This window comes from Falco biarmicus, chromosome 12 (genome assembly GCF_023638135.1).
Source record: "Falco biarmicus isolate bFalBia1 chromosome 12, bFalBia1.pri, whole genome shotgun sequence".
Taxonomy (NCBI): domain Eukaryota; kingdom Metazoa; phylum Chordata; class Aves; order Falconiformes; family Falconidae; genus Falco; species Falco biarmicus.
In genome coordinates this window covers 21,690,187-21,716,704 of record NC_079299.1, presented here as the reverse complement: position 1 = coordinate 21,716,704, position 26,518 = coordinate 21,690,187, and the positions used below count along the sequence as shown (strand labels likewise).

Sequence of the window (26,518 nt, the reverse complement as noted above, 5' to 3'; positions counted from 1 at the left end):
ACAGCACTATTAATCTCAGCAAATGCTGCACGAAAAATAGCAGTGAAATCACGTGAATATTTAATCTTAAATCTTCATTTTAAAATATTGTTAGCAACCTCTTTCTGCTCTCTGAAGTGCTTTTACTGTATATGGATAGGAATTATTCCATTGCTTGTAAGCAAATGATTTGTCCTTTTTATCCACCAACTTCTTACTGTTTTGTTAGCTGTTTGACTGACTGTTTCTGTTATTCCATTATTTCATGGATCTGTGGTCTTACAGAATAATAATTAATCTTTGATGTTATGCAAGTCTTTTTTGGTTTTGGTTTTTTTTTTATTCTTTATCAGAATTTTGTGTGACCTGTTCTTGTATTTCCAAAACATTTTTTAATTATGGCTTCCTGTATCATACAGAAGACTATGTTATCCTTTTAGTTCTGATAGAAACCTGCCGTTATTTATCATCTGCAGTAGTGCCTCCAAAATTCTTATCTTCTGTTATGCTTGTGAACAGGTCTTACTCCAAGGGTTTGTTATGTGCTGGATGTCACAGATCAGAAAGTTCATGGTCTATCTCTTGGTAATTTCCTACTATGTGTGCAAACTGTGGGCTACACTCGCATATACCCAAACAGAATTGAGAATTTATACCTATTTTGCTGTTGCAGTCCTTCCTATGACTGGATGAGAAGAGTTACACAGAGGAAGAGGATTTCCAAGAAAGGAAAAGCCTGCCTGCTGTTTGACCATCTGGAGCCCATTGAGCTAGCTGAACATCTCACTTTTCTGGAGCATAAATCTTTTAGGAGAATTTCTGTAAGAAGCCTACAACTTTGTCACTTGCAATTAGGAGCCTGATTCATATGTTTTAACACTTAGGACTTTTTCCCCTCAACATTTCAGTGTAGTAAATCTTTATAATCCTTCATATAATGAGCATAGCCATGGCTGCACCAGCACTTCCTTTATCTTTTTCATGACTGATGCTTTTGGTGACAGAAGTTAATTTTGTGGAGAAATCCTGGGTAAAAATTACCACTAAATGCTACTGCTACCATGTGTTGCAGCAATTGATTAAACTGATATTAGTGTTCAAAATCTTCAGGGTTGGGGTTTTTTTCCTCTGAGGAAAATAATTACTTTTTAGTAAACATCAGTCTTTGCAATGAATAATTTTTGAAGAGACTGAAATATATATAGTCCTTCTATAGTCTCTGTTCGCTCCCCACCACTTCTTCAGAAACTGTCCTTTCATTTGCCAACTTAGGATCAGAAGATCACTCAGGTTGGAATGGATATCAGGAGGCCTCCAGGCCAACCCCCTGCCCAAAGCAAGGTCAGCTCTGGGACACACCATGTTCTTCAGGGACTTTGCCAGTTGGGTCTTGAAAACCTGCAAGAACAGGTTCTTGCCTGTGCAGAAGAATATTTTCTCCCATATTGGTTCTGTAGGAAACTCAGATACAGATGCTTCTTTTCACACAGTATTGTACAAGAACAAGAGGCAAAAATGGATGAAAATGAAAGTAGAAACTAAAGCAAAACAAATGAGTAACCCAAATGCCAAAAGAAATGCTGATTTCTGCTGGCAGATACCCATGTGAAAAGGTCGCATGATGCCACTGTATCTGGTGGCAAATTGAAGCAGTAAGGTCTCAAGATGACAAATTCTCTTCAGCAAAAAAAATTAGACTTTTAAAAAGTGTTTAGGAGCATGAAAGAAATCCAAACGAAGAAAAATATGTGAGTGAGTTTGTTTCAAAAGAGGAAGGAAAAAGAGATCAATGAGAGCTGAAACCAGTCTAAATAGAATCGCTTTTGATGTCATTTAATAACGTTCAAAGTTTTATAACTCTAGACTTCAAATCATGGGAAAACACCCTACTGTGATCTGTGTAATGCTAACCTCAAAGAAGGAGGGAGGGACAAGAAAAAAGGCATGGATTTCTGACTAGACTGAAGATACGTTTTAATTCCCTTTGAAATTCCAGGAGGAAAACTCAGACCTACAATGAATTTTTTTTTTCCTTCTTGTTCCTAATTTGTCTGTTAATTCTTCAGCTTGAATTTTGCTATTTCAGATGTTTCTCTGCAGCCAATTGCAGTTAATTAATCTTGTACTACTTGGTTTTTTCCAAGCTATGTAATTGTAGAAGACAATTAGGCTGAATCCTGGCTTTGGTTTTACCTATTTTGAAAAAATATGGGAGAGGAGAAAGGGCAGTGTTAACTATCACAGAAAATATTTAGAAGTATCTGAACACTGAAATACTGTTTATCTGCAGTTCTGAGACAGGCACCTGCTGTGTAAGAGTATATGCATCATACGGTTTTCTAGCAGGCAATTTTTGATCATCTTAGACCAAGACACCTGTGTTAGCTGGCATTGCTAGCAACTCCCTACACGAGCTGGAGTTACATCATAAGCTTCTGCAAATCTGTCTTTAAGGGACAGCTGGAAAATGTTTTCCAAACATTTAGGGAAATCTAATTCTTGCAAGCCATAGCTCTCCCATGTAGAACCATGTCCATGAATACACAGGAATTGAACAATGACATCAAAAGGAGTAAGATTTATCAGAAGTAGCTCCTTGTGCGACAGAATTTTTTTACATAGGCGGAAGAAAATGAGTGCATAGTTAGCTTCTTGGGATGCAGTTCAAGCTCCTGTGAAAAGTAACAGAGCTCCTGTTGATTTCAGTGGGGCCAAGATTTCCCTCTTTACATCAACAATGGAGTTTGTCAGGAAATTGGAGTGGGATGAAAGCTCTTTGTTATATGCTTCTTGCTTGTAGCGCTAGATAATTCCTATAGAATATCGTGCCATGGGCATGTCAAGTAAAACTACACAGAATAAAATGTTGTAAGTGTTGATTAAATCACAGGAAAGAAAATTCCATGGAAGTAGTAACCATGCTCATCATGCAAGCTCCTGCGTTAGCTGCCACACAACACTAAAGTTGACATTTAAGTAAAAAAAACCCAAAACAACCACCAAAAAAAAAAAAAGCAAAACCCAAACTTTTAAGAAAGAATTGATGTGCAGCACAAGGAGCTTTTAAAAGAAAAAAATGATCAAAGTTTCAATTTGACTCTGAAGTTGTCCACTCTTTTTACTGAAAATGTCTTTCCTCTATTAGTTCACCGACTACCAAAGCTATGTGATCCATGGCTGCTTGGAGAACAATCCTACTTTGGAGAGATCTATTGCTTTATTTAATGGTATCTCCAAATGGGTCCAGCTCATGGTTCTCAGCAAACCAACACCCCAGCAAAGGGCAGAAGTAATCACGAAGTTTATCAATGTTGCACAAGTAAGTCTTGCATATGAGTGTTTTTCTTCCAGTATAAAGCAATAATATTGAGATAGCAGTAAACAAACTGGGTGCTCTTTGGGCTGTTTCCTCAGTGAATAGTCTGTTCAGCACCACTGCAGGCTATTTATTTATTCAGGTGTGGTATGTCTGTGTTTTTTAACTAGCAGGCATAACTATAAAATAACTTTTCTTTGTTGTATTCTAGTTAGTAACTGTCACTATTGCATGTTTCTTCTGGAGCTAAGCTAATTAAAAAAAGACATGCTGAACTATTCTCATATGTACCCTGGTTTAGTGATTTCTGTTTTAGCAGTGATAGATTGTCTTCTGTAGCTTGTCGTGTGTGACACTGGATAGCTGCCACATGTGTTTCCTTGATTTTTAATTTTGCATGATCCATCTCCTGCAGAAGCTCCTTCACCTTCAGAACTTCAACACACTGATGGCAGTTGTGGGAGGACTAAGCCACAGCTCTATCTCTCGCCTGAAAGAAACTCATTCTCATCTGTCTTCAGAAGTCACAAAGGTAGGGTGGACTGCAAAATACAGAGATATTGAGCAGAACATCACCTCTTTGAGGTCTGACGGGTTCTGCAGTGCAGGTGTCTCACGAGCACAATACTTGGATCGTGGCAGGGCATCTAAAAGGCACTTTGGTGCATTCCTCTCAGTGGAGAAGGATCAGCTCACCAAGATCCTCTGCTTGATTGCCAGTGCCAGAGAGGAAATTAACACTGTCGACACCCTGACATGAGTTGTGCTCATGTAAAACAGATTAAGGAAATGCTATGAATGCTTTCACAGAGACTTGCTTCTGTGGCTGTTTCTAGGACTGGAATGAAATGACAGAGCTGGTCTCTTCCAATGGAAACTACTGCAACTACCGCAAGGCTTTTGCTGACTGTGTTGGCTTCAAAATTCCGATTTTAGGAGTTCATTTGAAAGACTTGATTGCTGTCCATGTCATTTTTCCCGACTGGATAGATGAGCACAAAGTTAACATAGTGAAAATGCAGCAGCTTTCCATCACCTTGAGTGAACTGGTTTCCTTGCAAACTGCCTCTCATCATTTAGAGCCTAATATGGATTTAATTAACCTGCTAACCGTAAGTATTGAGCATGTTTGAATTCTCTTCTGTTGTTCAGATGTTGAATGTCAGTAGGAATATTCCTATCTATAGAGATAAGTGCACATTGTTATTTTGTAGAAGAAAAGGGAGAGAATACAAAACTGAAACAAGTTCACATAAGGTGTGAATGAAGTCAAAGAGAGTTTCATTATTGTAGTATGTGATAGCTGGAAGCAGCAACAGGATATCAACTGATATCAATTAGTTATTTTAAGGATGACAGAAAGAGGGTTGTATTTGTGTTAGGAAAAGTAAAAAATAAGCACTGACTGCTTAGAATTGAGGCTTATGTCTCTTGCACAAATTTCAGGTAGCATGTGGACATGGACACACAAGTGAAATTCCAGCTTGAGCATCACTCTGTTCTTGCTCCCCTGTTCTTTGTGTGCAACACAGTATTCTTCCTATCCAGTAAATAAAAATGCTCTTGAATGATGTTAAACAGCCCCTGCCATCCTTGCTCTTTCCCCCTTCCTTTCCCCTTGGTAGTGGCTACATTTTGTGTGCAAGTTTCAAAGCTCTCCAAAATTACAGATAAGGATTTGAATACCCCATTTCAAACCAAATGAAAGTGATATTTCAAAAAGACTGAAAAAAACCCCATTTTTTTAAAAAGCTGCAACTGACAATGCTAAAAGGAATTAATTTTCAGTTTCCTTTTTAATATGTAGACAATGCATGTAATTTTAAAAAATACTACACTTTATTTCAAAACACACTGAAGCATGGAGCCTGAACCACCAGGCCAGATCCTGTTTCTATTGAACCGTGATCATTTTAGCACTGATCTCAGCTGCAGCAGCATTTGACCCAGCACCACAGTTTGTTCAGGTCATGGGCAAACCCCAGTATCTTGGAATTAAAGATAGAACCTGTGAAACTTGGAAAAAAAAAAAAAGGCTTTTTTTTTTTTTTTTTTTTTTTTTTTTTATAAAACAGTTGTTGTTGCAAGCAAATAGAAGTCACCTACTCATCTGAGAGTAGTCTGAAACTTGTCATGTTAGGTAAAGGACTCTCTTAATACGTAATTTTATGCTGTTTCTGTTCTTGTTTTTTAACTTTGTATTTCAGATCTCTAATCTGGACTGAAAGAGAATCTCTTTGCTCTCCTTAATAGAATTATTTTTAAAATAAACTTAGAACTAAACAAGGTCTGTGTGTAAATAGGACAAATCTGAGAATTTTTCTAGTGTTCATTTTGTTGTATAGCATGAACTTCTCAAGACCATGTTTTTTTCCAAATTTCTTTTTTCTCTTTTAGATGACAGGAAAAAATCTAGATCAAAAGCCAGGGAAAGAATTTGACTGTCTCTAAATAGCTGTGTCTGATAGTGTCTCAGCATTGTCCCTCGCTCCCTGGGGAGGTGGGAACCAAATTCCAGTTTTTCCTCAGTCAGGTCACAGACTTGAGGTGACTCATTACCTTGCTAGTTCTAGCTAAATGTCTTAACTGGAAGGCTGTTGGGCAGGAACCTTGGGTTTTTTCCTTTCATGCTTTACTTTAAAATGCTCAAAACCATGCATATCTAGAAAGTAAGCAAAGGTGGTAGTTTGTGATGGATTTGTGCTGGGACTGATCAGGTACAGAGCTTTATGCTACGAAGGCTGATAAATATGAGCCTGGACTTGGAGCTGTCAAGCTGGTGTGGATATACCTGTGGCTTCATTGTAATGAGGAACGGGAAAGTCTGGGGGAATAGGAAAACCTTCTCCTGTCACATCTTGTACAGAACAATCTGGAAACAAGTCCTAATCCTGGTTAGTGTGACAGGGGACAGAAGGGACTGTGTGTTGCCTACTGCAACACCCATTTAATTTAAATATTGGACTATGAAGGCAGGTATTTCCTACCTTATTTTGTTTCTGTAGGGATTGAGTTGCTCTCTTATCTAATGCTGCTCTTTCCCTCCCTGGTTGTTTCTGAAAGTTCACAGTTTCTGACAAGCTTGGCTGTGAGTAGGGGGAAGTGGAACCTCAGGCTTTAGGGAATTGAGCAGTTAGAAACTGAGTCCCAAAGGACAGAAATTAGACAATGTGAAGTGAGAGATGGAAGCTGAACTGCTGCTGACATTTTCATTAGCTGTTCTTCTCTCTTCTGGGTGACAGCCTGCTTTCCAAAAAGGAGCAGAAATCTTCAGATTTTTCTAAGACCTTGCAGGTTCCTATCCATCATTGTATCAACCTGAGTTTAAATAGTGTCTTTTTTCTTTTCTAAAAAAAGTATTTTCCTTGGGGTTTTTTTGTTTTCAGCAAAATTAAAAGGATTTTTAAAAATATTTCACATTTAATTCAGTATATTTCCTTTACTAAGAGAAGTAATTGAGTACATGATGGGTACTTTTTCACTTAGGATGCTCTGATGTATTTATTAATTCCTAATATAACTCTGCTGACATTAGTTACAGTTGAGCCGATCTGATTGTAAATAAATGAGGCTGCAGTGTTGATTGCAGACCTGATCACTGGTTAAAATTAACTTTTGCTGCTTTTTACCTGCTGACACGATTCCATGGTGGTACCTTTTAATAATGATGGAGATAGCCATGGGTATTCTATAGACAGGTGTAGGTATCCTAAAACCTTTACCCTTTACAGGGTAATTCTGTCTTCATAGCAGTCACTGAAAGTGTAGTTGTGAGTCAAGTATGTTTGAGAGTGTGAGAATTTTGATTTAAGATGGTGACTCCTGGAAAGAAAAAAAAAAAAATCAGCTTTCTTCAGAAAGTTCCTGGACCAGAATTTTGGTACATATCGTAATATGAATATTCTCAGTTTTATTCCAGTATGTAGGTTTTGTCTTCACAAAGTGTTTTTTTTTACAGTGATCTTTTAAACAGTAATAGTGGACTTATATAGTAGATGAAATGTCTCTGTCAGTCTTTTTGTTAATAAGAAAGTTTTAAATTATAGGCTGGGGTCAGAGAAAGAGGAGAAGAAAACCTAGGATTGCAGCCCAAAGCTGAAAAGAACTGCCAACTAAAAATAGTTGACCTTGCTATGCGCAAATGGTCTTTTAGCAGATTTAGCCTCCCTTGCTGCCAAAGTCATCCTCAGTTTTCAGAGCCTGAAGAAATAACTATTCTATTTATTGCTAGGTCTTCCCTCTCTAATTTAAACTGTAAACATTTTTCTCATCTTTGACTTTAGAGAAACTCCCTTTCAAAAACAGTAAATGTGCATAAATGTGTGAGCACTTTTCATTTGTGTGAGCATCAGCTGACCCAACTATTTGCTCAGTTCTGCAGTTTTCCTATTAAGCTGCTTCTATCTGGGCAAGCTTTTAGTAGGTGTTTTGTCCTGATAAGCGATGTGTAAATCTCTTGCCTGGCCTCCATCCCTTGCAGTGTTGCCTTTCACACCACACTTAGCAAGTGCTAACAGCCTGGCCTGTGCTTTCTTGACAAATAAATCACTGGGTGCTGGTTTGCTAGTCCAACAACTTGCAAAAAAAGATGAAATGGGGACTTTGGGGGCATGTGGGAATTTGCCCTGGTTTTAATTTCCCTTGGTGGTGGAGTCCTGTCCACCCTGGGGGAACCAATACCTTTCAAGTGGTTTGGCAATCATGATGATTGGGAGACTGTGTTAAGAGCTATGAAGTGAGAGCTTGGGTGGGGCGAGGGCTTCATTGTATGCTTCAGGCCACCTGGTCAAGGGTCTTATGGGTATTTCTCAGATGCTACTGTGTGTGTAGACCAAAAGGGTGAACGGGAGCAAGAAGTGTCTCTAGCTTCAGTGGTGTAGCTGCTGAATGCTTTGGGAAAGTTGGTCTCTATCTCAGCTTAAATGTCTGCACACAAATTTAAAATCTGCTCCTCCCCCCATCTTATTGTCAGCATAAAAAATCCGCTTCTAGCTCACAGAATTTTAGCTTTGAACAAGTGGCTGAAAGAAGCCAGTATTTTCCATGGAAGTTAACATGCCACAAATAAGGCAAAGGTTTGCTGTACGGAGGGCAGTGAGACAAATGCCAGGTTTACCTGCACAGGAGACAGCAAAAGCTGAGAGGGAACTCGAGGTGCAAGCCCTCTCTTGTCATGTGTAAATGACTCTGAGTTATGTGAGCAAGAGAAGTAACTGTGCTATGACTCGGCTGCTGGTGAGCCAGAGTGTCTTACATGAAGATGGACTCACTTCTTAGCGCATGCTCGCTCTTTGTGTGGTTCTTCCTCCATCCCTGCCTTATTTGCCACACTTGCTCCATCTCCACTGACTCTATACACGGTTCTGTACCAGTCCCTGGCATCCAAAACCTGGAGCTAAGAAGCAGAAGTAATAAAAGAGAACCTAAGTGTGAGCTTGGCAGTGCACCAGAGAAGAGCTATAGCTCTAATGACATTTTCATCATTAGAAAACTTACAATTGGTAAGGATACTTAAGGGATCTCCTTACCTGCTGTGTGGTTCACAATGTGAATAAAAGCCTGTGTGTAAATGTTTCAGTGCTTTCTGTGGATTGGAAGCAGATCTCAGTCTCCCAGCTAGGCTGCAGTGTATTTATACTGTGTTAGAACTTACTTGGTGCCACCATTTTTCCCCCACTATTTTTAGGTCTCAACAGCTATTCATCTAACCTGTTCTGAGACTGTATGCAAATGACTGGAAAGTCCCAGGCATTTGTACAGTCTAGTGAAGAGAATGAGAAATATCTAAACAATCAAATTGAAAGTCACCCTCCCTAACTAGTGTTTGGTTAAGTTCCACTTAGAAAAAAACAGCCGTGCCTTTCTGATCGCTCCCCCACCCTCCTCAGTCCCCTACAAATTGCTGTAAAAATAGGACAGTCAAATCAGAATGGAAACTGCCACCCACTGTAAAGGTTGTGCTAGGAAAACTCTTACTACACTTCATCCATCAGAGCAAAACTGTAAATAACATATAAAATGAGTGCTTATGTGACTGCATGGTCATCATGCTTGTGATTCTTTTGCTGGTATTTGAAACTTCTGCACTAGACAATGTCTTGTCCACTGTGTGCTTACACATTGTGCCTAATGAAGTTACGCCTGCTGCTTATCATAAGGTCAGATAATTCAGGGACGGGGAGATACAAGCTTGCTCAGTAAATACCAATGCATTTGCATCCCCAAATCCCCACCCTGCTCATCTGGCCTGCTGAGAAAACTGTGCTCTGTAGTAGGAACAGAGCAAGGTCTTTTGAACTAGCAATTCTGCTGCCAGTTCCAGCCTGACATGATAATACATGTGCTCCAACTGAGTTCTGCTTATTCTATACCACCAAGGAACCTAAGAATATAGTCACTGAATAACTAAGTACATGAACGGTATTTGTTACAGCAGCAGTTACTGGATCTACATTATCTTTAGGACAGGTCCTTACATTCCCCTGTGACAGCAGCATGCTGCCTGGGTAAAGGAACCTGCAGGATGCTCAGGCTTTTACTGGTGCCCATAAATTATGAAGCGCAAAAATCAGAGTAGTGTTCCAGCTAGACAAAATGAATAATGCAATATCTACACATCTCTAAACCCGTGTGTTTGCTCTGGATGTGTACCTATCTTGGGAAAGGGCACAACTCCTGTATTTCTCATTGCACAAAATTCTCCCTAAAAGGTGGTTCCTAGCGGTGGTTCTGCAGTATGGTGTTACTGGTCCTGCTTGTTATTTGGCACTTCAGGTTCTCTAAAAATAACCTTCTGTCACTGTCATTCAGTCAGTAGTAATTCTGTCTGCCTGCTGGGAAACATCCTTTTAATTAAATCTTAGCTTAAATGGGGATTTGCATGGTAGATGATAACTTCAAATCATGTCAATTACTCCACAGCCAATTAATGTAGGGACATGATCACAGGAAACATACAATGTTCATTTCCTCTCGTTGCAAAACATTAGCCACAGTGTTGATTACTCTTCTCCTTCATCACTCTGAAAGAAGAGGAATTTACTGCAGACCTGCATTAGTGCAAGAACTCAGCTGCCAAAGTAAAACCAAAAAGATTCATCTCTACTTTAAGCGTATTTATACCCCTTCTTTTCCTCAATAAACCCTCTAGAGGAAAAAATGAGCGCATGGAAGAAAAATCTTTCATTTATCTAAAAACAGAAGCTGAAAGGGAATTTGCCTTACTTGCTGGGAGGGGATCAGGAACAAGCTAAGCTGGGCTAAAGTAACTTGGATTGCTCTTCATGGAGCACTTTTCTGCATCAACACTGGTGCCAAACAACCTGGCTTGCCCCTCCCAGGCCTGTGCAGTCCCCAGGGCTTTCCAAAGAGGCTTTTGCTGCTGATCTCTGTAGAAGGGCTGCAGTACTCTGACTCTCTTAAGGGATAAAACTGGCCCAGAACACAATCTGAAGTCCTTCTAGCCTAGCCCCTTTACAACTTCTTTCCTGAAGTTTTTGTATTCACCAGGTTACTTCTCTGAGATCTCTTGTGACCATTGAACTGCTAGAAGAAAGTGTTTTGCATAAGGGTGGTCTTCAGTGCCAATGTCCCTCTTTGGAGAAGGTCAGCATGCAGCCCCTCTCACTCGATGTGTTGGGATGCAGGTTGTGACAGTCCAGGAGTATAGTGCCTGCTTGGCTCAGTACAGGTGTGAACAGCGATGTGTGCTCACCAGGGCGGGTTATGTTAGCTCTGTGAAAAGCTGTCTTTCCAGCAGCTGCATGCAGTTTTGACATGTGTCTTGAGCTCCAAGTAGCTAAGCTTTTTATTTACCTTCAGTAGGGGGTCCATCTCTGCTTAAAAGCCTGCAATATCCAACCCAGTCTAATAAATATTTTACTGGTTTTCCCTCTTTTTTACACATAGCTGTCCCTGGACCTCTATCACACCGAGGATGATATCTACAAGCTCTCGCTGGTGCTGGAACCAAGGAACTCCAAATCTGTAGGTCATTTTTTACTGCGTTTTAACACATTGCTTATTTTGTCTGCATGCAGTTGATTAAATTTTTAAATGACAGTTAATGTTTTTCCTTATTTGTATTCACATAAAGCTCTTTAGTGTTATGTTTGTATAGTAGACACAGTCACTTTTTATAGGTTTTAGTGCATATTGGGAGAAGTAAATAGTGAGACATGCCAGACTTCATTATTTATTGTTTTTCAACAAAACCTCTGCAAGTCCTGGAAAACATAGTTCTGCTTTATGTGAAGATATCCTTTGTAAGTTTACATCAATTATTTATTGCATGACCATTACTTCATGTTCTGGATGCTGATGCAGTTATATAAAATAACTCTAACTGTAAAAATTAGTTTTAGTTAAGGCAAAGCATTAGCTGTAGTGTTTTAAAAACTGTCTGGTTATATAGAATTGGCAGTATCGTGGGCTGTCAACCAATGTTTAAGCACCTCAGAATAGATACTACTTTTTTTTCATATGTGCAACTAAAGATAATGCTGCATTGATGCCTTTTTTATGTCTTGCGAGTCTGAGGATACAGATAAATCTCCTAATTAATAATTGAACTTCATTTAAAGTATTACTCTCTCCTCTATTGCCAAAGTCTGGGAACTCCTCTTCCCTCTGAGCATCTCATTAGCGTATTAACATTCTCATTACCTATCACATCCAGCATGTGACAGCCTCAGGCTGAGCCCTCTCAAGTCTGACACCAGCAGAAACTAAGGGTGTCTGGAAATGCTTAGCAGATGCGAGAGCAGAATGCAGTAGTCCGAGGTGATTCATTGCAGTGCTTTTTATGTTTTTGAAGTATTCTTAAAAGCAAGCAAGGAAATTCTTGATTTCCAAGTATAGGGTTTATCTGGGTTTTAAGATAGTTTATCACTCTTGGAGACCAGTTTGAAGACTATGTGTTTCCAGTGGTGAATGATGAGCAGTAGTAAGGAAGCTATTGGATATTTCCATGGTCAACACTAACTCAGTTTGAACACCTGGAATTTCATTGCTGAGTCTCCAGTCCATGCTGGATATGACTCAACTACAACAGTTCCCATTTGTCACAGTCATTCTGGCTCCCTGGTGCTCCCATCACAGCCAGCAAAGCTGAATTGTTACAGCTCTGCTGTGGAAGGACTAATGGGCCACTGTTGTAGATGTAGAAAATTATCCCGTTGCTGCTTTGATCTTCAGCCTGGGCTTTAAGAAGGACAAAAGCACTATAAACAGTGCTGTGAACTTTTAACAGTACCCAGCAATTATGGGAGACTTCTGCGTAATCATCAATGAATAACCAGTGACACTGAGCTGCTGCAGCAGCACCCTGAAGGTTAAAAAGCTACAGCTGAATCGACAGAAGCCAGACCATTTGAAGCATACTTCTCTTTGATGGAATGCCAAAGCACATAAGCTATATTGGACGGGAAAGAACCTGTACAACTTTCATATGTGGAAAAATTTGTCAAAAGCAAAGTGACAATGTAGTTATATCATTCCAACTGCTCCTTGATTTATTGTTGTATGCACAACTCCTGTGCAGGTGCACTGCAGAGGAAGTGCCTCATGCTGCTGCAGTCATTTTTGAGGCAAAAGTGGAGCTGACCTGTTAGCATACGAGCCTGCTGTCAACAGGGACTTGAGCAAGACTTCCATTCTGCTAAAACTGGGAGAAGACCCTTCAGTCAGTGTAGCAGCCTAAAAAAATACTGCGGACTGACCGCCAGCTGTAGTATAGCATCTCCCTGTCATACTGGTCTGCGCAGTCGTTACCTTCTTGTTGGGAGTCTTTCCTAGTTCAGCTGTTGGCTAGAAGATGACTCTGCCTGGTGCAGTTTTACCACTGAAGACACACTTATATAATTTTGAGGCTTTTGAGTAGAATTTATTTCAGTGCCAAAATATTTAGATGTCTGCATCCATCTGAAAATGCTTTTTCAGTCTACGATACCATTAGCCCTGTGCTGGTGAAACAGACAGGAGGTACAGGTTAAATCACAAACAGCATGACCAGATTCAGTGCTTATGAACGTTCAATAAATTCAGCTAAGTAGTCTTTGGACACTGGTTAGTACCTTTCCTCAAGCATGCATTTCAAATACAGAAATAACATTACAGTTGTTCATACCAGTCTATGAGTGCAATAGAAGGAACCAACATTTCCCTTCGGCTAGTGGGCACTAACATGAAGTTTTCATTGCAGCTTCTCAAAAAACATAAAAATTGAATGAGGCTTCAAATGAAGTGCCCAGAAGAAAGTGGAAATCTCCAGTGGATTCAGTCTCTGCCATTGTGCACTCAGACCAGCGGGAGTTAAAAACTCTCTGTGAGGACTTGGTAGTCTAGCACCACTCTGACACTTGGATGTTGATGCTTTGAGTCCCTCTAGTCTGAGATATTTTAAGAGAAATTTCAAATTTCTTCTCTGACCATAGCTGTAAGAATATCACAATACTGTGATACTGTGATGTATCCCATCTTTAAAGGATTGCTGCATTTCTGCGTATTTTTAGAGCAAAAACATTTGCCAGCATGTTGGTCCATCACAGTGTGGTGACATTAATTTTAGGACTAAAACATTTTGTAAGTGCTTTGGGTATATAGAGCTGGATGACCTGGTTCACTGTATTTCTTGTCAAAATTGAATTCTATGGATATAGAGATTTTTTTATCTTCCCAGATTTACTTGTGTAGATTTGTATGGTGAGTCAAGAGCCACTGAGGAACTGATAAAAGCTGTTCTGACAAATGGATAAAGAAAAGCAAAATTAATAAAGCAACCCATGAACACATCCTTTTTTTTTTTTCCCCCACCAAACAGTGGAGTATGACCTTGTAACCATTTTTCATCTCAATGTCAAAGTCTACGATACCTTTGTTATACTCAATAATAACTGTAACATCTTTACATGGCTTAATTATCTCCCTCTCAATACCAATTTGACAGACGAGACCCAGATTTCTTGCTCATCAGCTAATACAGGGAACTTCTGAGGCTGTGGGCCATCTCCCTCCTGATATAAACCATGCTGATTTTCTTTCTGCTTGACACTGCTTGACCTGCTAGATGTCCAGTGGCAGATGCAGAAGAACGCCAGTACACCTTGCAGCGTATTTCATGCTAACTGGTGATTTTTTGCAGCCTTACCTGAAGCTGTGTTCGGGTCTGTGCTGTATTTTCTACTTGAACAAGCTGAGCTGCATGCCAGAGCTTCTCCCAAAGCACCACAGTGGTGTGGAGGGATTCGGGCTCCAAGCTCTGTGCATCGAGTGAACTGTCAGCTACCGTTCTGTCAAGACCAAGCTGTTTTCAAAATAAAAATAGTCTGGCTGGTGTTACCTTCAGAGCAGGTCAAAGGTTAGCCCCTTTCTGCTCAGGCTGCTTAGATGAATTAAGCTGTGCCTCCTGGCACATGTCAGCTGGAAACCGGTGGCATTGCTAGGCACGATTCTGCCCCTGCTCCTGCCTCCTGCTCTCTGCCCGGTGCTGCTGCGCAGAGCAGGAGCATTAACTTACTTGGGCTGCTGCAGTCCCTTGTGTGGCTCCTGGGCACGGTTGCTCTGGCAGGGAGCTGGGGTCAGGCTGTGTTGTGGTGGAGAGTTTCTTGGGGGCTAGAAAAGCAGGTTTCTGGGCTTACCTATTTCTGATGCCTGCTGCATCTAGAGATCCTCCTTCCTTCGCTCTTCCTCCAAGTTTCATTGCTGTTGAAGCCCCTGGAGATGGCAGTGGGGAAGGTCCGTCTGGTTTTGCTTCTGAGCTTGCTGGGTGCTGCCACTGCCAGCATAGCTGTGAGATGCCACAGAGACCCCAAGCAAGCTGTTAGCAGAGGCCAGTGACCCTTTAAAACCTTGCCTGATGTTTTGCTAAGCGCATTTTTACAGCACAGGGACTCCAGTGGTTTGTGGTTGTAGCTCTGATATACAGAGATGCTTTTAACAGGAAATTCAACTTCATAATTCAGACTTGAAAATCTTTGTGTTCTGATCCATCTCTCAGCAGCCTACCTCCCCGACAACCCCTAACAAGCCAGTAGTGCCACTGGAGTGGGCATCTGGAGTGGTACCAAAACCTGACCCTACAGTCATTAACAAGCACATACGAAAGCTGGTGGATGTAAGTATTTGGAAGACTATGCTGGTCAAAGAGAATGACAGCTTTGATATTGTCAGCATTATAATTAATTTCAAGCTTTTCAAGAGATTGTTATGGTTGGGATGGATTTCAGACATCCAATAACAAATTTGAGCCTTTACTGATACATTCAGAAATACTCATTTTATTCCTGCAATCAGCAATGAGATTAGTAAGCAGGTTTCTGGATGCAAAGGAGGAATCTTTCAGGAGCATCCAAAACCTGGCTGCTGTTCAGTAGATTTGATAAGCAAATACAAATTCAGAGGGCAAAGTTGAGTTTTCCCAGCTCTAGCCACCCAGTTTATGTCTGGTAACAGACAGCTGGAAACAAAAGTACTCGGAAACAAGGATTCACACATTACTAGGTTCAGAGAGGTTTTCTGGAAACCCTATTTCTGTTTTTCAGCTTGCTGTCACTTGACTGTCCAGAGCATATTATGTATGGTAAAGATAGCACTGTCTTGGTATCATTTTCAAAATGTGGGTATCAGGTCATGGAGCCTTATAGCTGGGATCTTCCAGCTTCAGTCTGGAAGGTGATGTGTTAGGTAATGCAAACAAAACCAAACACTACCAGGTTCCTCTGGAGAGACTAAGCTGTTGTGTTGGTGTGTAAGGGACTTCTAGTGATGTGTGAGCAGCATGCAGAGGAACCAGAAACGCATTGTATATAACGAAGCAATATTTTCTTCTGTTTTTTACAAATTAATAACTCAGTCCAGGAGGTACTATTAAATTCTGACCTAGTCCATGTTACAGGTCATTAATTGGGGTTATGTTGATAAGATAACTTAGTCTTCAGTTTCCTCACTCAAACTTCAAATAGATCTTGTGGTTTACTTTTTGTACATGGTCTTTTTTAAAAAAAGTTTCATTTTTCCCTTAATGTGGGATGCCAGAACTGCACATGCTGTTCCTGTATTGCTTTTGTCAGTGCCATATGTGTGATAAAAATCACTCCACATCCAGACCTCTCTTTGATAGCTTGTTTAAATAGGAAGTCTGTCATAACTCCTCACTTTTGCCATGTGCTGTATCAAGGGTTGTTCTGGTTCCTGTGGACGAGGAAAATTCCACAACTGTGGCCTGGTTTGGAACATATGATCTTGAGTTTGACAGCATTGAAACATGGTTTGGGGCTATTACGGATACAGCTTACCAAGAGGCCCACACCACCATGTACAGCCGTCTTTGTTTTGCCAGTCTTTGTCATTTACTAGCTGCTTTGAGTTGTGCTTTAAGGCATTGTTTTTATGACTCAAAGTGCTGAATCCTGCTTGGGTTTGCATATTGGTTCCTTCTTGCTGATGCGTTTTTGAGGTCTGCCAGCCATCAGTTACAGGTAATTTGATAGGTGCTTAGAAATCAGCTTCATCATGTTCTTGTTACAATAAGGAAAAATGCAAAGACCTTTCAGAGGTTTCAGTATATTAAATTCTTGTCTCTGTCCACCAAATCTTGATCTAATGAGAGTTTGTGCTTCAGTGTATGTCTTTCAGACAGTCATGTTGACTCTGACACTCGTGTTTTTCCTATCAGCTTCACACGTGGCTTTAATGCCCGTTGCGTATCTCTGCCATCAGCAGGACATACAGTGATATAGTAATTCCTTAGCAGCTAAGGAGGGCTTCCATCACTTTATGCAACCTTTTAAATTTGATCCCATGTCTGTATTTACTTAGTGGTGAGCTGGGGTGGGTTCATGGAAGAGAATGGTTGTTAGCTACAAAGTGCTCACGATCTGGATGTCAAAGTATTAGTAAACAAATCAGATTGAAACAGTGCTGTGGCAGAGGAGAGGTGACTAACAGAGAAGTGAAGCCAAAAACATCTGAAATACTCGTGGGAAAGCTGCTGTTAGGTTAGTTTTGGTTTATTTCTTTTCTTGTGATTAAAAAGCATACTTAATGAAGCAAAGGGACTATGTCACACGGGGCAGAATTTTTAGTGACATTTCCAATAAAGAAGGAAAACAAAGCAAGAATAATTATGTCTGTAGAGTTGTAGAGGACCATCACTACATAAACACTGAGGTCAAGTTTTCTTTAAAAATTAGTCATTTTTTCCCCCTGCAGTCCAATAAATATGCATGTTGTAGTACTAAGTAGGAATAAAAGGAATAAAACAAGGCAACAGAGCACCCGATTAGTAATGTTAGTCATTAAGTTGCATGTAATTATAAGGTTGAAGAGCTGGTATAGATTCAGGATTGGCTAGATATTAGGACAATAATTACTTTTTTTTGTCCCAGTCTGTCTTTAGGAACTACGATCATGACCATGATGGCTATATTTCTCAGGAAGACTTTGAAAGTATAGCAGCCAACTTCCCCTTTTTGGACTCTTTCTGTGTGCTGGACAAAGACCAGTAAGTTTGGAGACTTCTTTGTGGTTTTTTTCTTTTCCTCAATTAAAAAACTTATGAAAACCAAATACTGAAGAAACAGTGTTTCCCAAGCCTCTTGTGTCTGACATCTCACCTAAGGAACTGAAGATCACTGAAGGCTGAATTCTGTTCTCATTTAACTTCTTATGCTGTGGTCGGTTCTATAAGGCCACCCGGGTCAGAGTCGTGCTTTACCTCGTACTTTAAAAATAATTGCTGTAATAGCTTAATGAGGAATTCCTGCTGGGACTGAGTCAAAACCCCTAGATTACCATCAAGTTACAGTGGAGATGCTGTATCCAGACCAGGCATCAGACCAACGAAGCAAGTAAGTTGTGTACAGGAGAGGGGAAATGAGTATATGTAGCAGAGAGGGTAACAAATATTCTGTGAGGTATATATAATTTATATTTCCTAGCCAGTTTGGCCTGATAATTTTTGTTGTCTAGAATCTCTTTGGCTGTCAAGGCTGGTGGCCAGCCAGGGACACAACTGCTTGGTCTGTGTGAGCAGTAAGTCAAGGTCCTTCACTTAATGGCCTGCGCTCTGATACCACAAAGAGGTGAGAAACCACGGTCTATGCTGCAAGTTCAGCATCTGCTGTTCAATGAAGGCTAAGAACCACAAGGCTTTAAGTTTTTTTTTCTGCCAGGACTGTTGCAGCTCTTTCTAAGGATGTGCTTTGTGTGCTGCCTGTTTTTTGAAATGAGAAAATCCTGAATTGTTTGGTGCTCTGAGCAGTGACGGATCTACTCTTTTTGCCCTAACAGAGATGGTCTTATAAGCAAAGAAGAAATGATGGCTTACTTTCTGAGAGCTAAATCACAGTTCCAGTGTAAAATGGGACCAGGGTTTATTCATAACTTTCAGGAGATGACCTATCTTAAACCAACTTTCTGTGAGCACTGTGCAGGATTTGTAAGTATGTTTTTAATAATAGTCTATCTTAAGCACAATTTTTTACCCTGTAACATAGACAGGGTGAAACTGGTTCCACACATTGTAAAGTCTTTTGGCCGTATATCTCGTTGCATTCAGAAGCACAAAACATTTATTCATGTTGTAGCTGTGCTACCCAGTTTTGTTTCTGTGGTTCCTGAATACTTGGCATTCATAAGAATTACTGTCGCGGGGAGGAGGATAAAATTATGTTACCTAAAGGATATTAGAGACTATATGAATGGCTTTACTTGGTTTATCTGAAGTTCTTTAATTTGGCTTGACTTCCCATGTAAACAAGCTCAAGGGAAAATGGTGTCTGGAACAGAGGATGTAGATGAAGCAAAAGCCGTTCTTTCTCAGGAAATTGCACATGGCCACATAACTATGTCCATAATTCTCTGAATAACAGCCTTAATCCTTTCTCTATTGAATTAACAGATCTTCTAATTTTGTCAAATCAGAAGTGCTTCCAGCAGTTCTGTACAATAAGAATTTTCAAAATTTATTTGTTGGGGGGCTTTATTTGCTTTTTCTCTCGGCCGTAACTTACCAGATGCTGAGTGCTCTGCACGTAGCTGGGAAGTGATTGATTTTGTGAACATTTGTGTTGCTTGTAAACTTCTTCCAACTTTTCCACTTCAAACCAAGTACAGTAAAGAAAAAGGAATTACTATGATTTAAAAGTTACTTTAATGCACGTCCTCCGCTGAAATCAAATGTCCACATTCAGACAGCTAAAGCAGTAAGGGCAGAGGGCCACGTCCTCTGCTTATGAGTGGCCACGTACAGGGTTTAAACTCAGATTGTCACCCCTGCTCTCCAGCGCAGAGCTGCGGCTGCTGGCAGTGGCAAAATCTCCAGCTTGTAATATGTGAACTTTTCCACTAAGTAATATTTCTTCATGGCTGAAAGTAACAGTAACAGCACTGTTAGCGCAAAAACGTGCCTCCTTTCAGACCAGCTGTGGTGTTCCTGCTCTTGTCCATGCTCCCATCTTCCACGCTGCTTTTGTGAGGCACTGCTCTTGGTCAGATGCTTACGGTCCTTATCACAGCCACCGGTTAAGGCCACAGGAGGGAAGGAATTCCGCCTATTTCTGCAAGAATTTCAAAAACCTTGGAGGCGACATGGTCAGTGCTGATTCAGGAGCGGGCTGGTGGGCTCTCGAGCTGACAGCTCTGGCAGGCTGATGGGGCAGGGACGGTCCCTGGCCTGAGCCTACTGTTTCAGGCTGCCTGCAGCCTCGGGAAGACGTCAATGCGTTCGTGACACCCCGTTCATGTTTGGAAGGCTTCCATAGGAAAGCAAGGCCCAGGAACTACCCTGCCATGTCCTCTCCACCAGATATTTTTCTCTTGCGTCGATTTGCTAGTTGGTCATTGTTGTATTTTTCATATCTCCCTGATTGCATCCAGTGCAGGAATACAAGTGAGTAAGGGATTGTACAGGAAATGGAAATAAGGTCATTTTTCCTGTCAATTCACTGAAGTCATTGGCATTCTCCTGTGGATGAGTTGGGCTGACAGGACAGGAACAAACTACAAAATCTGCTGCACATTTGTTCTGCATTTCCATGCTGCTCATCCACGGGTGGAAACCTAATTTCAAGCTGATGCACTGATTCACAGTCAAAATAATGTGCACTGACAGTGCAGCAGGATGAATTGACATGACAGTGCAATGCACGCAGTATTCAATAAAATACCTTTATTAAAATGATAGGAACTTTAAAGGTCAAGCTAAAACCAAATGCCATTAAGCAGCATGAAATTGATATGCCCATGGCCAGTCACAGTTCCGTCCCACAGCTTGAGTTGCATTGCGTGACAGGGTAGGTGACCAGCCATCCCACTGAGCTTTATAATCTGAATTTGCACAGATCCTTTTACTTAGAAGCTGGCTCAAGCCAGCTTTGCAGCAAAGCTGTGTCAGACAGATTCAAAGATTTAGGTCAGAATTCATGACAGGGCACTTCAGCTAAGCTTTCACTACGCTGTGTGACCACAACAGTGGTGCCAAATTTGAGTAGGCGGAAGATACAGGGCTAAGAAGGTGAGAAGAAAGATCTTTGGTGGGAACAGATTAGAGCTTAAATGAAAGAAATAACAATCCGTGCCTTTTACAGTGATGCTGGCAAAAAGACCTGGGAAAAAAAGTCATCGCTGCTCTTTCAAGAGGGGCTGGGGGGCTCCACTGTCACTGTCTGACCACAGCAGCTGCATTCACTGTGCATATATACAGCATTAGGAGGAAAAGAACAAGCAGCAGGCTTTCTTTGGACCCTTCTTCCACTGTTGTCCCTTCTGTTCTTTTATTCACCATTCTTTCACCTTGTCTAATCTATTTTGCTTTCTCCAAGCCCCCATTTTTCATTGCAAATTCTTTTGTGCAGTGTATGGGATTCCCCCCACCCCCATTCTGTTTATTTTACTCTTTCTTTTGTGTTCTGGATGTTCTCCAGCTGTTCCTTCTGAATATTTCTTTAATGACCATGTTCACCCCCTGCACACTGTGCGTGGATTCTTACAAATATGGTGAGGAGTCACCTGCGGTTTCAACTGTCTGGATGTGCTCACCCTCCTTGGTAATGTTTCAAATGAGTTCAGGATAAATAAACACTGGAGTGCCCGGTTTTTTTGTTTTTCTTTAATGCTAGAGCTAGAAAAACTCCCCCTTTTTCTCTCTACCTCTCAGAGTGAAAATGCTTGTTTTTATGCCATGGCTGTAGATACAGCGCTTCTAAGTGTATTGATAAAAATTAGATAGGGAGTTTTCCTACTTCTAAGCAATCCTGCCCTTGCTGCAGTGAAATCTTCCCAAAAGTGGGACCGCACACCCTGCCTCCCAGAAGTTTAGCATTTGGTTGTTATGTATGTCAACGAGCTTCTGGGAGGAGGCAAAGATGGAATTTAGTGGCTTTTCTGCCTGTTTCAGTCTTCAGCCTTTTTGTAAATGGAAAAAGTCAGGTGGACAAATCAGATTGCTATGGCGAGGTGTGCTGGGGACCAGTATGGGAACCAAGAACCTAATTTTTATCCCTAGTGGTGTTTTCTTTGGCTGTGTTTGAATGGCATGGGTCATTCATGTATCTGGAGAATGGATGAACACTGGAAATGTTACGTGAGCCTAGAAGCAGAGTGTGCTCTGCTGGTTTCAGTAAGCTTGATATGATGGCAATTTTTCACCCGTTCATGGAACCAAATGTCATCTGTGTCTCTCCTCCTCTGGTAGTCCCACTGTAAGCAGTAGAAATAAGGGGGAAGCCACACAAGTCTTATCACAATTCGAGGGGGAGGTCTGCCTAACAGGAAGGGTGTTAAGAGCAGTTGTATCCTGTTTGTGCTTTTGTAGCCATTGGTACTTCCTCATTGTGACCTTGTTTTCCGTTCGGCTTTCTTTTCTGATTCCTTAACGTTCTTTTGTCTTTCTTTGCAGCTCTGGGGCATAATCAAACAAGGCTACAAATGCAAAGGTAAATAAATATTGGATGGCTTTTTCAGGCTGTAGGTGATGGGTTTTAGCACAAGTAGGTCAACTGAATTTTTTACTGAAATGGCATCTGCTCATCCAAATTTTGCTTCTACACTTGGTAATGTGAACAGTGACTGCTGGTACACTATGAAGTCTCACTGCATTAGGGGACATAGCACCCAGTAGGAACACACAGGTTCTGTGAGCTAAAGGTCCAAAGCAGCCACCGACCCCATGAGTTGTCACTTCCCACCAGCAAAGACCTTGCATCTTGTAAAAAGCAAGTGTCCTCATCCTAACACTGAGACATCCTGAAATATATCTCCTGAGACTTGGGGTCAGGAAAAGGTCTGCTGGCACTGCTGTCTGTCATGTACACCCGCATGCCTGTAGCGAAGCCTAACTGTTCTTGCAATGCAATAGTGGCTGAGCTAGGAATAGAGAAATATTTAATTCCTAGACTGCCCAGCAGATCTCATTGCAAGATTTTCTCCAGGCATTCAACTCTTCCTCAGAGAGGGGTGGGGAAAATATCCATGGCTAAACCAATGTATGTGATTCAGCTATTCCTGATTGCTGTCATCTGAGCAGCCACGAAAGGGCTAGTTGCAGTCTGTACTTTAACTGGTAGGATAAGGGAAGGAAGATGGAGTTTTGTCAAGGGAAGGAAGATGGAGTTTTGTCACAGCAGCCCTGTAAACTCACGTTGAGAGCTGAAAGCTGAGCTCTGTCCTGTGCCATTGATTGCAACTGTGGCCCAACAGAGAGAGAGAGAGCAAAAGTGGTTTGAGTAGACTCAAAATCATAGGTAATGGAGCATGAGAGTAAGAAAGCAGAGCAGCTCACTCAGATCTTGAAGTGGTCAACAAATGTATTTAGTAGCTAGCTCTTTGCTGCAGCAGCTACCAGCTGCTGTGTATGCCAGCATCACTGGAGTACTGCACCCACCATGGATGATTTCTGCCTTTGAGCACAGAGCTGTCATCTTCTGTTTTGACCCTCTGACACTGTGCTAGCAGGGGGAGGGAGGGAGTTCATCTGTTCAGGTCTGCTGCTTACCCCAGCACTGTGGATGGCGAGATAAAGCTAGACTGTGTGGCCTGCAAGTGATGAAGGAGGTTCTCCACTGCCAAGAGAGATCTTTATTGTATTTGGGGGAGTGGTTACCTTTATGGCAGACAAAACCACAGCCGGGCAGGTACTTCTGTATTAGTCATATCAACAAGGTGACAGGAGAAACCAGAACTGTCACCCATCATGTTAGAGCTGCTGCCCTGAGCAGAACAGTTTTTAGCCGAGAGTTCTAAATGCAGTGCTTTGGCAGTGGCTCGCCTAGAACAAAATTTTAGGTCATGGCGTAGCAACAGAGAAACAAGGGAGACGATGGAAATGTTCAAACAAGGGCAAAGGGACACAATGGAGAGAGCCTATGTCTGGGGCACACATCCTCCACCCTTTGGTCCTTTCTCACACACAAGATCCATCCTGCAGTCACACTTCATGTAAATGTGATGAGTGTAGCTGCAGTGATGCCGCCCAGCAGAGGCTAGGTATGCAGGCACTCGGCCTGTTTAATCCAGGTGGGTGATACACATCCACAGAGCTTACTCTGTGCTGATGTTGCTTACTGAGCTACTTTGATCACTGTAGGTTTACAACTAGTCTATGCTGTCCTCCAGCTGTCCTTCCAGTAGCTCAGAGTATGGATGCTCCAGTGCCTTCTGACCAAGTGTGTTTACTATAATGGGCCCTGGCTGGGTCAAATAAAAAACAAACAAACCACCTTTTTATGGAGACTCATGCAGTGGAACAGAAGCTTTATGCATGGCATACACAGGATCGTGCCAGCAATGCCAGGTCTCTTCCTTGAGACTAATTTCTGATGAAAATACCATCCCCTTCTTCCCTTCTGCTGCCAGCTTTCTATTAATGGCTGCCATGGAAATGATTCATTTTTTTGTAATGCACTTCACAGCAAATTATCCATTTCTAAACTCCACACCTTCTGTCAAAGTGTTTGTTCCTTCAGAGTCCCTCCTGGTATCTGTCTGCTAATAGCCCTGAGGGGTAACCAGATAGTTGTGGCTTTCCATTTGGTGACTTGACAGTTCCTTTCTTTACAGATTGCGGTGCCAACTGTCATAAGCAATGCAGAGACCTGCTTGTGCTGGCGTGCAGGAAATTTTCCAGAGGAACCTCAGTGGGCAGCAACCATGGCTCCCTGCCTAGCAGTCCATCTCTGCCTCCAGGTGAGAGTACTTCTGTTCCTATTTTAAACCATTTCTGGAACCCCTCTAACAGCCAGTGTTCTTGCTGCAATGATGGCCTTAGTCTCCTGTCTGAGCCTCCTATCCTCTATACTGGCAGCTCTATCCCAGCTGAAAAGAAATAAAATTATAATTAGTGAAATTGTACTTCTACTTATAAGCCACGTAGAAGCAGGGGCTAGGAGGCACAGGGCACAATTCTAGTTCTGCCTTATCCCCTGAGTGTGCAGATGGAGGGAGAAGGAAATGTGTGCATACAAGGCCAGAATCATTTCCAAGCAGCATGTAGATGTTGCTAATTATACCACTGCTTCATATAGAGGGTTACCTTCCCCCTGACCCAGGCATAAGTTATCTTTTTGTAAAGATCTTGAAGTAGAATATTTAAAATAAACAATTCCACCCTCTCTTTCAGTCCAAGACGAAGTATTTGAATTTCCCAGTGTTGCTGCAGAACACCAGGACCTTGATGGCAGAGCTATCACCCTCGTCACTGGCTCCTCGAGGAAAATTTCAGTGCGGCTGCAGAGGGTGACCACCAGCCAAGCAACACAGACAGAACCACTCTGGCATGAGCCAGGCTGGAACGATTCAGGTTCCCATACTTTCCCCAAAATGAAGTCCAAATTCCATGGCAAAACTGGGAAGAACAAAGGCTTTGCAAAATGGGAGAACGAAAAGCCCAACGTGCAAGCTGACGTGGAGCTAGAAGCTGAGGCCCCACAACACATACAGGATCACAATGGAATAGAAACCCTCCCAGAAAGACAAGAATCTGAGGTGAGCTGCAGAAGAACCCAAGGCAGTTTAAAATCTGCTAGTCTGAGGTCTTGTAAGGTTATTTTATGAATTTCAGGATGCTTTTTCATTCAAATTTGCTATTGCCTCTTGCACAAGTGTTACTTCCAGAAGAATGCACATCCGTAGATACCCATTTTCTCCACTGCAGCGTGCACTTACTGTAACTGGGGGGTTTGCCTCTCAGGGTCAGTATGTGCTTTTAGGCACTGGGCATGTCTCTTTTCGATAGTCATTAAAAGCCTGGTGGATATCTGACCAAATTCTGTGCTGTTGTACCCTTGCAAAGCACTGTTCAGGGCTCCGTGTTAGATTCACAACTAGCATTCTAGTAAATATGATTCTAGTAAAGATGAGTCCCTGCTATGGCAGGATAGCTGTCTGGTTTCTGTTGCTGTCATCCATGAAGTTTATACATCTAAAGCCTCACACTTTTATTGACCATCTTCGCTAGCGTGTAAGTGCTTGTTTTCTTTTGGTTCCAGGATAGCTGATCGCTCACCCTGAAGCACAGAAAAATGAAGATGACAACTGTAGTACAGCAAGCACTGATGGACTGTCACAGACCACATTTGGCCATGAGTTTTCCTGTACCTCATACTTTTAAATTCAACCATTGCCCTGTTTTCTTAGCTGAAAGGTGTTATAAAGCACTATTTATTTTCTCGTGAGTAAGCCATTTGGATGAATGTTGCATGGACACAGCAGAGCGGATCTCTGCACTCAGTGTTTTCTTTTGTATGACTTTTGTGGAAACTTCCTTTACAGGCCAGTGAGGATATATTTGGCCTCCTTTAAGTAGACTGCATCATTGCAGTATGTCTGCCAGCAACAACAATGGTGAAGACAGAAGCCAAGCATCCAAGTTTTCGATAACACTCCTTTTCCAGAGGCTTGCAGTGATCTTTTAAGGAAAGAAGTAGGTGTGTATGTTGATTAAATGTCAAACAAAAACCTTTCATGAAGTCCTCTATGCTGAAATTCTTTGCACACCCGGAGTTTTGAATTTTGGCTGTGTTTACATTGCTACAGTGAGCATATGTATTAGTGTTCAGCACAGTGGCACCAGTTCCCAGGATCCTTCAAACGGGCGGCATGTGGCTGAGACTGAAGGAATTCCAAGACACTATGCATTTGTCTGGTTATACCACAATGGACAGGGGTCATCTCTGCCAGCACTAATTATGGTAAAATTAGCACATAATAAACACCTTAGTTTTAAGAGTA

The 26,518-nt window shown here is 41.5% G+C and overlaps 1 protein-coding gene across 1 annotated transcript in view; it reads left to right on the top strand.

Annotated features, from left to right (window-relative positions):
- The window catches only part of RASGRP3 (RAS guanyl releasing protein 3), a 47,905-nt gene extending 21,387 nt beyond the window's left edge, over positions 1-26,518 (top strand). The window contains exons 7-18 of the mRNA XM_056356813.1: positions 653-800; positions 3,125-3,298; positions 3,711-3,827; positions 4,132-4,407; positions 11,204-11,281; positions 15,291-15,407; positions 17,680-17,795; positions 18,584-18,731; positions 22,191-22,227; positions 24,350-24,475; positions 24,909-25,273; positions 25,777-26,518. Of these exons, the coding sequence (XP_056212788.1) occupies positions 653-800; positions 3,125-3,298; positions 3,711-3,827; positions 4,132-4,407; positions 11,204-11,281; positions 15,291-15,407; positions 17,680-17,795; positions 18,584-18,731; positions 22,191-22,227; positions 24,350-24,475; positions 24,909-25,273; positions 25,777-25,785 (1,711 nt within the window). The 3' untranslated portion in view covers positions 25,786-26,518. The remainder of the gene's footprint in view (positions 1-652; positions 801-3,124; positions 3,299-3,710; positions 3,828-4,131; positions 4,408-11,203; positions 11,282-15,290; positions 15,408-17,679; positions 17,796-18,583; positions 18,732-22,190; positions 22,228-24,349; positions 24,476-24,908; positions 25,274-25,776) is intronic.